The sequence below is a fragment of the Taudactylus pleione genome, unplaced genomic scaffold (assembly GCF_031769625.1).
Source record: "Taudactylus pleione unplaced genomic scaffold, aTauple2 ptg000142l, whole genome shotgun sequence".
Classification (NCBI taxonomy): Eukaryota; Metazoa; Chordata; class Amphibia; order Anura; family Myobatrachidae; genus Taudactylus; species Taudactylus pleione.
Window position 1 is genome coordinate 387,261 of NW_028284544.1, and position 16,660 is coordinate 403,920.

Below are 16,660 nucleotides of genomic sequence, written 5' to 3' on the forward strand. Positions count from 1 at the left end.
ATTCATTTGTTGAGTGTAGTGGGTGGGAGTCTGAAGGGAGATGAGGCCCGAGATGTACACATGGAGTAGATTGGGGGCTTTGTAAGTGAGTGTAAGAACCTTGAATTAGGTTCTGAAGGGGAGTCAGTATAGGGCTAGAAGGAGAGAGGAGGCAGATGTAGAACATTTGGAGGGGAAGATGAGCCGAGCAGCAGCATTGAGGACAGATTGGAATAAAAAGAGAGATACAAGTCAAGGAGGCAAGGTACAGGCGTGTCCAAATACGTTTTACCTCTGTGCACTACAAGTCACGTTAAACATGCGTGCATGAGTGCCATGTGACTTGGTAGCGCTGAGCAGTGTGATTTCTTTACCTGCAAATGCATCTGACTCACAAAGTGGGGCAAATAGGATGTACGAGCAGCTGCTGCTGATTAAAATGAAATCTGACATTCCTATATTCTGTATGTGATTGCCGGTGTGTCTGCATGCAAATTACTACATTACAGAATATACTGTAGGCATGCAGCATGTCATTTTTATCTACATGCGAGATGCTATGTTACAGTGTCACAGCCTTGAGCTTGTGCACCCTATTTGCTTTGCATTGAGAATAAAATGCATTTGAAGCTAAAAAGTCATGCGAAAAGATGCTCAATGCTACTGTCATACCAAAGCATGGCGTGATTAGAAGGGATGTTTAACCCCCAAGGTCAATTGTATGGGGATGCATCTGTAGGAGGAGGTTACAGTAGTCCAGTCTGGAGATGACCAGTGAGTGGATGAGGGTTTTAGTAGCCTCCAGGGCGAGAAAGGATCTGTTCCTGGAGATATTTTTGAGATGGAAATGGCAGGACTGCGAAAGGTGCTGTATGTGTGGTTTAAATGAGAGGGAGGAGTCCAGGATAACTCCAAGACAGCGCACTTTGGAACTAGATGAGAAGTTGTGCCGTTAACTGATAATAAAACTGTGATAAGTGAGGTTATGTGGGAAGGTGGGAAGATGATTAGTCCATTCTTAGACATGTTAAGTTTAAGAAACTGTTAGGACATCCAGGTACAGACAGCAAAGAGACTGTTGGAGATATGAGTAAGGAGAGAGGGTGAGAGGTCAGGGAAGGAAAGGTAGATCTGAGTATCATCAGCATAGAAGATGAAATTGAAGGTCAAAAAAGCTGATGATTTCACCTAATGAGGGCATATAGAGGGAGAATAGAAAAGGTCCAAGAACCTTGGGGAACACCTACTGTTGGTGGGGGGGAAGAGGAGTCATGAGAGAAGACAGAAAAGGAATGGTCAGAGAGTCAGAAGGACAGCCAGGAGAGAGCAGTGTCACATAGACCAAGCGGGTGAAGGATTTGCAGGAGAAAGCATGGTCCACAGTGTCAAAAGCAGCAGAGAGATCAAGGAGAATAAGTAGAGAATAGTGGCCCTTGAATTTGGCAGCAAGGAGTTCATTGCTGACTTTTGTAAAGGCAGCTTCTGTGGAGTGTCAGTGGAGTGGAGAGAACAGAAGTCAGACTGAAATGGATCAAGGAGGGAGTGAGAGGAAATAAAGGTGGCAAGGCGGTTGTAAGCAATAAGCTCAAGAAGTTTGGAGGCAAAAGGGAGAAGATAAATGGGTTGGTACATTAGGTTATTTTTAAGAATGGGGAGGCAATGGCATGTTTGAATGCAGAATGGACAGTGTCATATGAGAGGGAGAGATTGAGGAGGTGGGCAAGATAAGAAAAAGCAGAAGGAGAGAGGTAGTGGAGGAGGTGGAAAGTGATAGGGTCAAGAGTGGAGGTGGAAGGGGGGGAGAACTGGATGAGGGCCATGACTTCCTCTCCAGATATAGGGGAGAAGGATGTCAGAGTTGGTAAGATGGATGGGGTGGTCTGGGAAAGGAGGGGGTGAATGGCTGAGGTTTAGGTGGAATATGATGTCCTGACATATGGATTCAGTTTTATATGTAAAGTACGTGGTGAAGTCAAGGGCAGAGAGCAAGGAAGGGAGGCGAGGAAGGGGTGGGCAGAGGAGGGAGTTGAAAGTGGAAAAGAGATGCCGTGGTTTAAGGATAGGTTTTTGACATATGATTGTTTTGAGCGGGAAAGGGCAGCACTGTAGGATGAGAGCATCGATTTAAAATTAAGGAAGTCTGCCTTAAAGCAGGATTTCATCCACTTTCGCTCAGAGGTTCATGAACACTTTTGCAGGTATCTGGTGCATTTAGAATGCACTCAACTATCTTTTTGAAATAAAGAGATAACCACAGTTAAGACCAGTTTCTCACTCGAGCTATCATCTGTTTCCTGTGAGTCACTGAACAGCTGATAGATAGAACTGCAGATAGGAAAGAAGTTTTTATTTTTGGTTAGGATTCCCTTGTGAACCTTCTTGGAGGGGTTTGTTATGATATGCAGTTAGATTATCGGCGGCCGGGATGCCAGTGGTCGGAATACAGACAAGAGAAGCCTGACCCAGGACTAAAGTTAGGCATTGAATTCCCGATGCCTATATTTAGCCCCATGCCTGCATCCTGACAGCCTGCATCCCGAATGAAGGTAAGCAGGGAGAGGCTAGCATTAGCCGCGGGGGGCGGTTAGGTTTAAACACCCCCGGGGGGACATAGGGTTAAGCACACCCTAAGAGTGTTAGGGTTAGGCTGCAGGGAGGGGGAGTAAGGGTTAGGAACCACTGGGGGGAGGTTAGGTCTAGGCACCCCCAGGGAGGGTTAGATTTAGGGTGCGGGGAGGGGGGACAGGTTTAGGCAGGGACTTAGGGTTAGGCACCAGCATGGGAGTTTTAGGGTTTAGGGTAAGCAACACCAAGGGAAGGTTAGGGTTAGGGGGGTGGACAAGGGAGGGTTACCTTACTTACCAGCCCCAGTCGGCATTGTAGCTGATCAGGCTTTCGGCATCGGAATGAGAACCGCCGGCTATTCAGCTGCCTGTATTTCATACCGATTCCGTTTGTTACTGTACATACACTGTGTTATATATTCACTTTGTTTATTTGATATAAACAAAGTGCATATCAATACAGTTTAATGCACAAAAAAACCTTGACACATGTATCAGATATGTAAAAACTTTTCTGTATTCTACTTATTAATTTGTAAGATATTAACAATTATGCCAGATACAGTATAAAGTGTTTATACAGCAAGGAATACCGTTTTACAGGTCTGAAAAAAATGCACATCTACTTATTATTGCATGTATAGATAAAGGAATTATCTTGTGTTAATCCAGTATGACATAAATTGTTGCTAATTCATAGCACCCAGAGATACATGTCATTATTCTTGTTAGAAAAATTGGTAGTAGTAATAATAATAATAATAATAATAATTATGCAATCACTAATCGCTGACAAACTAGCACCATAGAGGCTGAAGGTGTATCTTAGCTTCTCTAATGTATTTTATTGATACAGTATAATTTTTAACATGCATTATCCAGATACAACTATACATAAAAGCTAATCTTTAATAGATCAAAAAAACACAATTGATCAAGAGTACAGTGTAACACCAAAAATAAAGTACTTTTCTTTTTAGTTGTCTAGCTTCACAGTATTCTCTTACTCTAGGGGAGCACTGCCATTACCTACTAAAAATATATTGTATCAGGTCTCTAGGGTTGTATGAACTTGGATCAGAAACCAGAGGTTCGGCTAGGATATTTGGAGAGTGTAAGAAGCTTGGAGGCTTGATGAGTCTCCTACTCATTTGGAAGATAGCTTGGTGCCAGCAGTGTTTACACTGAATAGGAGAGATGCAGTCAGGAGACTGTCCTGTTGATAAAATGGTTTGGGACTGACAATAATAGTCATTAATCCAAGCCAGGGAGCATTTTGCAGATTGATGAGGAGGGTTGCAAATAGAGTCTAAAGGCAGCAGACCTGGTGTGCCATCTGGCGAGGTTTGAAGTAGTGCTACAGACCCTGCACACAGTCCTAGATGGATGCTTGATCCCTTTTAGATGCACAGTGCAGAGGGGATGTAGGTACTTGCTCGATAGAGTCCACAGCTCAATAAATAACAGTTTTATGGAGGGGATGCACCCCATTGACTTGCTGGATATAGTGCACAGTGTAGAATGAATATTACAACTTGATGGCTGAAGTGCATAGCATAGAATGGATGCTCATATTTGCAGACTGAGGTGCACTGTATAAAATGGATGCTGGTATTTGCAGACTGATGTGAATTGCATACAGTGGCTTATGGTATTGACAGACTAAAGTGCACAGCAAGGAATGAATGCTGTATTGCAGACTGAAGTGCACTGTGTAGAGTGGACAATGGTAATGATAAACTGAAGTGTACTGCATGGAATGAATGCTGGTATTTGCAGACAGAAATGCAGGAACAGAACTAATGCTGGTCTTTGCAGACTGAAGTGCTGGAACAGATTGAGGGGTCTATTTACTAAGCAGTGTTAGGAGAAGTGAAAAGTGAATAGTGAAAAGTGATAAGGTGCTAGCCAATCAGCTCCTAACTGCCATCTCACAGGCTGTGTTTGAAAAATGGCAGTTGGGAGCTGATTGGCTGGCACCTTATCACTTTTCACTCTTCACTTTTCACTTATCCTAACACTGCTTAGTAAATAGACCCCTGAGTCACAGATCTAGGAATGGGATCACATCAGAAATAGTATCCAGGAACCAATAGCAGGTCACAGAAGTGAATTTGTTCTGGCAATGTACAGCTGATGTGAAGGATGGTCATGGAGATTTGCCGACCACCCAGCTGATTGGAATGCACCAGACTCATGGATATCTTTGGTGGCCCGCAGCGGTACCTAAGGGCAGAAAGAGTCAGCGTTGCATCAGATAACTGGGCTTGGAAGTCCAATGTGTGACACTGGAACTCTTAGTCCAAATATCCCCACAAAAGTAGTTGTTTTTTTTAAAACTGTAAATATTTTAGGAGTGTAAGGCATATATTTATGCATTAGCTGGGTTAAACCCCGAGGTTGGAGAAGTGGCCCTTTAAGAGTTATGTTAATTCCCTTAATCTTAGAGTGTTTTGCATTGATTTAGTTATATGCTATTGTCTTTATATGGGTACGGTTTAAGTGTTATATAACTTGTCCCTACATGCTTGTCTCTAAGTATTAGCCTCTCACTCTTCTGGAAATCCCGATCACTCCTCAGTTTGTGTTGAAGCTTTTTGTTTGTGGCAGAAAGAACTAACATTTTTAGTTGATTGGTTAGGTGTTTTAGATGGGTTCACTCTCCTTTATTCATTGGTTCCTGCCAGGAAATGGTACAGCCCATCCGAAGGTTCTTCTCAGGAGAGTTGAATACCGATGAATGAATTGCATGCATGTCCTTGTTATTTTGTCCATCCTTTGCTGTCCTCCATCATACTAACGTTAGTGATTTAAGAAAAATATAAATGCTTTCAAAATACATTTGACCTAAATTAATCTCAACTCTTGGATGGCATCTTAATTTTAGATAAGTTTTACAGTTAACTCTTTTGGGAGAATTGCAGGTATCAACCATTAGGGAGTTAAATAAACCATTACAGGAATCCCTTCCTCCTTGTTTGTATGTACAATAATTGCATGCAATGGTCAGTTCTCTTCTTTAGCCATTATGTGACTTACAATGTTCCTAATTAGAAGGTAATAATTAATAGACTGAAAATTGGTTTCAGTTATGGAAAAAGAAATATAAACACATCTCAAAATTAAGTGATTTTTATCGGTTCACTTGAATGGTTTTAGAATTAACATCAATTCAGTATTCATTGCTTTTCTCTAATTATAAAGTAATTACACATCAGTGTTGACTTCACCAAAAATGTTCAATAGCCCTACAACTGCCACTTGTTAATGAGTATTTATACTGCCAACAATAGTGGTGGCCAGCACTGGATCTCAAAGGGGACTTAGAAAAAATGGTCCCTACCCTAGAAGAGCAGGTTTTTGAAATCAGGGGAGTTTAAGTATTTTCTGTAGTGATTCCTTTGTCTACTTAAGATACCCAATAATATATACAGTATGTATAGTAGATCTTGAGCTGTATCACAAAAATGTATTGATATGTATTGCAAAGACCACATCATACAATTTAAACATTAATACAGTACATAAGATATGGATGCATCATCCCTGGCTAAATATAAGTCCTTTCATTCCTCAAAAGTGCTCCATAGGTGGAGGGGCAGTGCTGTTGATAGAGATGTTCCACCAGTGTATTACTCCCAGGTACCATGGTCTTACCTTTGTTGTTCCATACATGCATGGCATAAGACTTAGGAAAGTTTGAAAAATCCTTCCCCACCTCATAATACTTTTTCCAAGATGCATACAAGATAGGATAAAAGCGTATAGGATGAAAATAAGAAATATTTGCACACATAGCATCATCCTCAGATGTAAAAGTTGGAAGCCCACACAACTTTTTCATAACACGTGTGAGAACTCTTGGTCCTTTGTTTTCCCATAGGCTGCCTCTGTAATTCTTAACAAAGTTTTCCATTAACTCCCACGTCACGCTATAATGTCGGGAGAACCCAAAAACAGCGCTGCTAGTACTTTGGAAGTACTCACCAGCTACAAAATTACCATTAGGAATGGGTCGAATGGAAATAACATCAGTATCCATGTAAATGCCACCGTATTTCCACATCAGGGCAAACCTGCAGGCATTTGAGCTCACATAGGTCCAGTAACGTTCTCTCTTAGGTTTTACCTAGAAATGCAGAAAAAATCAGTCAGCGGTGGGAGAATAAAATATAAGACAGTTCTTTAAGTTATGAAAATAATTATTCAGCTCTCTAGATTACTGGACATAGAACATAGAATTTGTGTTGCATTGGATATCACATACAGAGGCAGCAACTTTTAGAGGCATCATTACAGGCTTGCTTGAATGATATATATTAGTAGCATAGATGACAAGAATTATGGCTGTTACCCTTGGGAGACTGAAAAAATATAAAAATATAAAAAAAATACTCTGATAATAAACATTCACGTTATTATTCAGCAGATAGAGATAAACCTTCTATGAAGTGAGGTTAGAATGTCATCTAATGCACTAACTCTGGGGACCCAAGACTAGTTTATTCAGTCTGCTACTGCTCTCCCTGTCCTGTTACTCTTATTTACTGCAGGAAGAAGTCTACTGTGACAACTATCTTTGCCTTCAAATTATTACATGACTAGTGTGGTCATTGGCAGTTTAAATAGAACAGAACCAGGTGGGAGGATAATTTATTTTCCTCCACATACTTTCACTAACTATACCTGTCACTGAGGTCTCAATAAGATGACTGTGGGTGAAAAATTTAGGGTTTGGGTACAGGATGCTAGTGGCTGGGATCCCAGAGGTCAGAATCCCAACGCCGACATCCCAACAGGGTTAGGATACAGACACCTGTCAGTAAGTAGTCTAACCCTCCCTCTCTCCCTACCCCTAACCCTTCCCCCCTTGGTTATTTAAACCTAACCTCTACATTAACCCCATGCATCCTCAGCTGTATAGATAATGTATGTGAATTTCCTTGCCATCCTGCAAACTACAAGTCCTAATCTATATTTGCACTGTCGCAAAATCAGCTTGCCTATCAAAATAAAGTATCTGTAGCACTTTTTGCTTGACTTTGCTAATTGTAGGGCTCAACTTAAGCTAAAGGAGGAAGTCAAATGGAGGAATAATAAGACTTAAGACAGAAAGTGAGTACATGATCGAGGGAGACAAAGAAATACTGTAGCAGATCATTTAAACAATTATTTTTGTTCAGTATTCACTACAGAAGGAGAGGGGCAAGGGCCACAGTTAAGTTGCAGGGTCATTCATAAAAATGAAAGTACATTTACAGAGGAGAGGGTCCTAACATAACTTTCAAAACTGAAAGTGGATAAATCAATGGGGCCAGATGGGATACATCCAAGGATGCTAAAAGAGCTTAAAGGGGTTCTGGTAACACCATTAACAGAATTATTCAACCAGTCGCTAGTATCAGGAGTGATTCCAGAGGACTGGAAAAGAACAAATGTATTACCACTGTACAAAAGTGGAAGCAAATAAGAAGCAAGTAATTACAGACCAGAAAGCCTTACATCAGTAGTAGGAAAAATAATGGAAACAATATTAAAAGAAAGAGTTGTGGAATATCTCAAATCCAACAATTTGCAGGATCCCAAACAGCATGGATTTACTTGGGGCAGATCATGCCAAACGAATCTTATTGAATTTTTTGACTGGGTGATAAAAGTAATAGATCAAGGGGGGCCATAGTTGTAGCTATTACTAGTCACTGTCACAAATTGTCTCCCTCTAGCAGTTTACCCTCTCATGATGCTGTTGTTCCAGTTCCCTCAGTTGCTAGGCGATCTGCACACCACAGGAGGTCATGTGTTATCCACAGCATGGTGTGATTGGTTCCTCCTCCTATTTGTGCACACTGGCCTTTTGCCACCTCGCTGACTATAGCATTCCTGTAGGTTCTCTCATCTCAGCTGCATGGTCAGCATTCTGTATCTCCTCATGGTATTGTACTCTGGTACCCAGCTGAATTGCCTTGCCACCGGCTCCCAAGCCTCTCCGTCAGCTCCGTAGCCACACCATAGCTTCTGTGCTGCCTCTGGCTCACCAGCCACTACATTGGCTTCCCAGCTGCACCAGCAGCTTCCATGCTGCCACCGGCTCACCAGCTACTACATCAGCTTTCCAGCTGCACCAGCAGCTTCCGTGCTGCCATTGGCTTACCAGCCACTGCATCAGCTTCCCAGCTGCACCAGCAGCCTTTGTGCTGCCACCATCTCCCAAGCCACTCCATTGACTTCCCAGCTGCACCTGCAGCATCCATGCTACCATCAGTTCTCTAATCTGCATTGCAAGTACACCAACTTGTGTATCGGCTCTCAAAGCCGCATCTAAAGTACACCCACTTGTGTACCAGCTCCCTAGTCACACCATCAGCTCTCCATCGCAAGTACACCAACTTGTGTACCAGCTCTCAAGCCACACCATCGGCTTTCAAAGCAGCGTCTCAAGTACACCAACTAGTGTACCAGCTCCCAAGCTGCACCATCGGCTCTCAAAGCCATATCTCAAATATACCAACACTGACTACTGGCTCAAAGCTGCACCATCTACTCTCAAAGACGCACCATCAACTCACTTATTTCTGCTATTGGCTTCTGCTGCACCATGGGTTCCAAAGCCGCATCATTGACTCTCAAAGCTGCACCACGTGTACATAATTCTTGATTCTGGTGCTTTCCACATCATCAGCTTCTAATCCACATCATCATCTCTCAAAGCTGCACCACTTGTACCCAAACATCTGACCCTGCCTCTCAGCTGCACCATCGACTCCCAAGTCACTTCATCAGCTCAAAAGTGCATCATTGGCTCCCAAGCCAAAACACTGACTGTACCTATTCCTGCTGTTCCTCTCACCATTGGATCCCATAGTATATTCGTGTGAACCACTACTTACCTGAGTATTAAAACCAGATGGCCATCTAAGTACCGGTGATCATTTATAGGTCTAAGGGAACAACGGGTGTCTTTTAGTGGCAGAAAACCTCACTAGCCTGGGTTCCTAGGGCATTCACATTGAGCAAGCTTTGGGATTCATGACAGTAGCTTATCTAGAATTAGTAAGGCTTTGGGCATGGTCCCACATCACAGAATGATAAACAAAATGGAAAGCTTGGGATTGGATTCTATGACTGGATAATGGAATGGATAAATTCTTGGTTGCAGGATAGGAAACAGAGAGTTGTAGAAAATGGAGTGTATTCACGGGAGGGAACGGTTACGAGTGGAGTACCCCAGGGATCTGTACTTGGGCCAGTGCTTTTTAATATCTATGTTGATTGCAAATGGTATTGAAGGGAAAGTATGCCTTTTTGCAGATGACACAAAAGTATGATGACACACCAGGTGGGGTAAAACAAATGACTGAGGATCTGGGTAGACTAGAGGACTGGTCAAGAACATGGGACAGATGGGCCTAGCTAGATTGTTGCTCATAGCGCCACATTCAGACTTCTGAGTCGCACCTTGGAACCTTGCGTGATGGCTGTACTGTGGTGCACCGTGGCATTCTTCAACGTAAGAGAATCCACAGCATGTAATACAGCACTTAACTGCTGGGTGGACGAGTGCTCCACTGATGAAATTTGTATTACTGAATACCATATTGTAGAAGTAGAAGGATAACTCTGACAAGCGGGCCAATCAAGTTCATGCAGTTTACAGTATTTGCATGTTGCATGTTCATACAACCAATCTTTTTAATACTGTAATCTTTTTAATGCTCGGGACGCAACATTACTGTAATTACTGTGTTGTTTTGACGGTATAACTGATACATTAACAAGATGCACACACAGCTTTCAATAAGACGGGATGAATTATTATTCACTAATGGTGGGGTTACGTGTTTACATGTACTAGTAAAATATTTTGAAAGGAAGACACATTTTTATTATTATCATTATTCTTATTATGTTTCCCTCACTGTACCCTCCCTAACTGCAGCAGGTGGGTGGAGTGCACAATGATTCAGTAGATGGATGTGAAAGCTTTCTTGGCCTAGTGGTAGAGCTGTGGTTTGTCACGGTCCAACGTTCAAATCCCACCACATCCCAATAATTGCTTTAGAATCATTCCTCTAGATTTTATTTGTTTATAAAGTACAGTGATACGCAGTAATTGAGTTTTAAATGCACCCAAAGGTGTAAGGGTTGAACGGACTTGAACGCAACCTCAGTTTTAAATAAGATCACATGATTTCTTGTTCAATAATGTTTCTACAGTTTAATGTCATAAAATGCTAAATCATGCACTTGGGTCTCAATAACCCAAAGGCTAAATGTAGTATCAAGGACACTATGGGCCGTATTCAATTAGCGACGAAAATGGTGATATTTTTGCCAAAAAACAGGCGAAAACGCAATTGGCGAAAAAAACTGGAGACAAGTTTTCTCCATTCCAGACAAGGTGAAAAAAAATGCAAAATCCCTATCTTTAGCTAAAAATCTGGGGTTTTCTTTCAGAACCCTTTGGACACCCCCCTAATGATAAATTACCCCAATTTTTTTTTTTAAGTTGCGCACTTTGGTGGAAAACGGCCAGGCAATATTGGCCTAAACCTAACCTTCCCCTTCCCGCACCCTAAACATAACTCACCTCCCTTAGTGCCTAACCTTAACCCCCCCTCTAGTGCCTAACCCTAACCAGTATCCCTAACCCTCCCCCTAACCCAAATACTTACCGCTGGGATGTCTGCACCAGGATTCTGACAGGTGTCGGATTCTGGCACCATCATTCTAAGCACCAGAATCCCTGCGGCCGATATTATGACTGCATCACGTATGGGGTGGTGGGTTAAGAGCATGCAGCTGGCTTCATTTCAATATAGAATTGTCAAACTTCGGTAAATAATTAATTACCATTCTGCTGGCACAGGCTCACAACCATTCCATGCTAGGATTTCAAATAATCACTTTGAACCTTTAATTTCAGCCAAACAACAGTCAGTTTGGAAGGTTGGTATTGTATTGATTACTGGTGAATGTATTTAGAGTATTTGTACAAGGGTCAATTTATATGTATTATAATTTATTTTATTTATATGTAATATTATGGTTCATTATTGTCTTACATAATTCTTTACTAGTTTATATTATTGCACTTTATCTGTTTAAATAGCTTGCAGATTACATCTGCACAGATTAATTTTAGATTTGTTTCTCTGCTATTAAAACACTTTTCTAATTGGGGTGTTATCTTTAGTATTATACATAAATTAACAGATTTTCATTGCATTTAGTGTATAGATAATTAATACTAATACATTAAAACTGAAACAAAATCAGAGTTGCTGACTCTGTTTCTGTCCATGAGTGTTTTTATTTACATAAAAAGCATTATTGTGAAATTTCAGTTAATAATACCAGGCATACATTTCCAGACATGCAGTTATCAGCCCGATCTACAGATTATCGTCGGACCAGCTGATATTTGCATAGTGGTGTATAGCCGTGACCAATAGGTGAATAGGTGTAGTACCTGGTAGATGGTGGGAAGGGTGACTGCAGGGAAGGTATCAGTATGATTTACCGCGTTCCTGACAGCGACAGCCCGGCAGGGGTGAAAATCCCAATCATCAAAAGGTAAGTATTCACTAACCCTATTCTACCCCCTAACCCTCCCTTAGGGGTGCCTAACCCTAACCTCTCCCCCAAGTGCCTAGCCCTAATCCCCCCCTAAGTGCCTAAATCTAACCCCCCCTTCCCCGCAGCCTAAACCTAAGTCCCCGGGGGGTGCCTAACCCTAACCCCCCCTTCCCCTAGCCTAAACCTAACCTCCGGGGGGGTGCCTAACCCTAAGTCCCCCCTGGGAGCCCCTAACCTAACCCTCCCCCCGCAGCTGTCCGCGTCCAGCTTACCTTCAATCGGTAAGCCGGATGTCAGGCTCCCGGTGTAGGTCTAATGACAGACATTGGAATTTTCGACACCTGTCATTAGTGCCTTGCCGGGATTAGACTGTTGGGAAGCCGGTGGTCGGGATTACATCCATCGGCTTCCCGACTGCAGACATCTTTGTCACTGTGTTTGTGTTTTTGTCAGACATACTAGCTATCAATTTTAATCCAGTGCTGCAAACAGGCTGTTGTGTATGTTTGTTAATGTGAACTTTCACTTGTTTTTCACAAGGACATATCTACTATACAGTGCAGTAAATATATTGTCACTTGTGTATGAAGGTAGATACAATGTAATTTTAAGATTATCTGTCCAAAAAATACTGTGACATGTCTGCTTTAGTTGAACTCCAAACAAGACCTATTTTCCTGTTCTAAAAAATATAATTGCAAAAAACATTTTTTATCTCCAGTCCAGTTTTATATTTCAATTTAAATCATATTTTTTAAACAGTGTGTGTCTTGGAGAGGAAGCTTATATTACTACTCTTACTGGGTGTTCGCTTTACCCCAAAATAAATAAAGCGACGAAAAATAAACAGACTTTTAATAAACTGTATGGCAAAGCTAACAGTCTTGTTATGAAACACCCCTGTATATATATATATATATATATATATATATATATATATATTAATGACCCATAGAGCCTTTAACAACCACCTGTTGTTCTCTTGGAGTTGAATACACTCGCTGGTACTTAGGCGGCTGCCAGGACTTAATCTCAGGCAGTAGGGTCTTATACAATACAAGGGTGATAACAGGATATTGAAAAAAGAGGAGCAAGCAGGGTGCGCTGACTGTATCTCTCCCAGAATAATAATCAGGAGTATGTACAAATAACAATTTATTCAATCTAAAATTCATAAATAGCACAAAACATATAAAAAAAGAAAAACATAAAAATGAATACTACATATAAATATTAAACATCAAAAGAGACCAATATAAAGGTCTTAAAACACCACATAGAATCCTAGGTGTAATGTTAAAGGCTGCAACAATGTTATTAGTATAACGCTAATCCAGATACAATTCTAGCAAATAGTCTTTGAAACAAAATAGCACTGTGTTATTATACAGAGTCACTTAATTTAGCATAAAGAATCCTCTTTGCATAGAAAAAAACAGAATTATATCCTTCTGGCCATATGGCAGCAAAAACAGTCACCTAGTTGAAGATTAAATATGATCCTCCAAATAATAAGAGAGATGTTTAAAGGGAATCGGTATGCAATGCCGACTGTCAGGATGCTTCCTGTCAAAATACCGAAAGCGACATCCCGATGGTTGGTATCCCGACAGGGGTTGGGTAAGTATACTTACCCTCCCCCTTCTCCCTCTAACCCTCTGTTCTCGTAGCCTAACCCTAACCCTCCCCACCCCGCACTCTAACCCTAATCCTCCCCATTAGTTTTTAAACCTAAGTCTCCCCTCTGTGTGCCTAAACCTAACCCTCCCCCCTTAGTGCCTAACCCTAACACCCCCCCAGTGGTGCCTATCCCCCCTAGGGGAGCCTAACCTTAACCTCCCCCCAAAACCTAACGCTAAAATTGCTAAGGTACCTAAACCTTACCTACCCCTCGCGAGCTAACAGCTAAGATGCCCCAGACTTACCTGGTTCGGACTGGCATCTGTCTGTGTTACCGTGTCGGGATTAAGATAGGCATTAGTATTTTGACTCCTATCTTAAATCTTCTCCTTGCCGAAAGCCTGACACAGGACTTAAGCTAGGCGTCGAAATACCAACGCCTATCTTAAGTCCCATGTCGAACTTTCAGCCTGGGGATTCAGAACGGCAGCATGCCATCTGCCAGTCTGATAACTACATCCCATTTAAAGCAATTGATATCAGCTCATTCTGTGGATTGTGTTAATGTATACTCTCTAATAGACTGGTGCATGGTCTTAACATATCACTGTGCAGTGTGCTTAACTGACCTTGATTGAATAATAGTCAGTGTTTACCTCCGTTACACTCACCAATGCCCTTCTTAGTTTCAGATTAACCTCTGTGAGTAAATGGCTTTAGTTCAGGGGAAATATTTCACGGCTCCACTGGTTAATAGAAGCGTGTGCAATATCCACTAGGAGAAGATCAGTCTCCAGCTACACGCTTGTGGCTAAGCCACCTTGTGCACTTAATCCATGATGACTGGCAGGCTACAGTTCCAGCTGGTGTGTGCACAGGCTCCTGGTGCCAAGCTGATATAATGAGCAGGGTTGTCTGTAGCTAGCAATCCACAGTTGGTTAAAGCAGGTGCAAGGTATCAGACACCGCTGTCTGTCACAGTCCGCAATATGGGGCTAGATGTATAGGGTGTACGGAGGTCAGCGTTTGTCAAGTGCCCACAGCATTTCCCCTTACAGTGTAGGGGTTCATCAGAGGATTGAGGATCAGAGGACACAATTCTGGCTTTTTGGTGTATTTATAGGTGATTTAAAGTCAATTTTGTAAATCATGGATTAATTAAAGGCAAAATCAACCATAAAATAAAAACTGAATCTCTATCAAAATCAAAACTCGACCAAACATCGGTAGTTTCTGATATCCCACTACAGGATCCCTTAATTTACTAACATTCGGATTGGAAATCGACTAAAAATTACTTTAAAAGTACCCAAACAATGTACCTTCCTGAGGCAGGTCAGTTTGGTAGAAGCATGCACAGATCACTATGGTCTGTGCATGGTTCTTAGGGTTAAATTAAACTATAAAGCTAAAAATAATTAAAAAAAAATGGTGTGGGGGCCCACCTAAACTCATAAAAAGCCCTGGACCTTTCAGACTGTTCTGATCATGGAAAATTGGGGAGAAAACTGGTATGAGGTTCCCCTTATTTTCAATGAACCAGCACCAGGCTGAACCAGCCAGGTGGTAATGCCACAGCAGGAGGACACACACAGCATGGGGTCCTCTTGCCAAAGCATTAAACCAACTCCAATCTTGTCAACCCAGAGATGGAAAAGCTCGGAAAGTGGGGACTCCTCCACAAAAATGGGATCCCCCCTCCCAAGAATCACACAGATGATCCAATTCTGCACACATGGATGCAGCTTAAATCAGTAATGCATGCAGGAGGTGTGATGCCTCCTTCTGCTTTACCATAGTGCTATTGCAGCTACTACCATGTTAGCAGCTGCGATAGCAATAGCATCTGAGGCTGAATCAACCCCTTTGTACAAGCATTACAACTGGGTCATCTGGGTCAATTTCAACACATACCATGTTTTGTGCACACAATAAAATTAATGGTTCAAAATTAACAGGTTTGAGCAGGACATGTTGACTTTGGCCTATAAAATATCTGTGTATTTTCAGCACTGAGCAACTGCATGCAGCTGTTGCAAGAACAGTATAATTTTCCATGCCACCAACTGAAGCAATAAGTAGTAACCATGTGGAATTCTATCCTTTATATGCTTCAGTGATGGTGGGAACAGCAACAATCTGTTACGAAACTCCCCTGCAGATGTATAAGACCCCTAGAGCCTCCTACTGAGATCTTCTGCCTATAACAACGACCCATTGTTCCTGTAGAGTTGAATACACTCACTGGTACTTTGGAGGTTGCCAGGTCTTAAACTCAGGCAGGAGGGGCTTATACAATACAAGGGTGATTGCAGAATATTGGCTGGAGTAAATACAGATACACTAAAGGGTCAGGGTAATTGCAGAACCAGAACCAGCATCAACAAGGTTAATTGCAGGATAGATTGTCTGGATAGCAGACAGGGGAATTAGCATACAGTGACAATTATCCACAACAGCAAGACATGCAGGTATAGCAGCAACACAAAATCAAACAAGAATACAAATGTAATGGTTTGCAGATATATAGTAGCAGCACGGAATCCAACACAGCATATATATTGAATGGCAGAGGTACTGTACTATAGTTTAAAGTTGGTTATCAGCAGAATAGCATTTACTGAAGCTTTTTTACTTGCAGAGATAAACAGTATGGATATATTCACACTTGTGCAAAGCAGATATTTGTATTTGCAGAAACACAACAGCATAGATGATATTCACTGTGTGGGCACAGGTACATATAACTTGCAGTTGGAAAACAGCAGATATTGAATTCACTGTGTAGATTTGGTAGTACTTGCAGTTGTTAGAAACAATAATTAAAGTTCCACAAGAATGTAGTAAACTGGAAACAGACACAATTGGGCATATGCAGAGCAGGAAACCAGAACAACAATACACATGGAATGGACCAAGGC

General features: G+C 41.7%; 1 protein-coding gene across 1 annotated transcript in view; it reads right to left on the bottom strand.

The window, feature by feature from the left end:
• Nucleotides 1-6,093: 6,093 nt before the first annotated feature.
• LOC148522699 (alpha-1,4-N-acetylglucosaminyltransferase-like) overlaps nucleotides 6,094-16,660 on the bottom strand; it is a 35,775-nt gene continuing 25,208 nt past the window's right edge. The window contains exon 2 of the mRNA XM_088473855.1: nucleotides 6,094-6,672. Within this exon, the coding sequence (XP_088329981.1) occupies nucleotides 6,094-6,672 (579 nt within the window). The remainder of the gene's footprint in view (nucleotides 6,673-16,660) is intronic.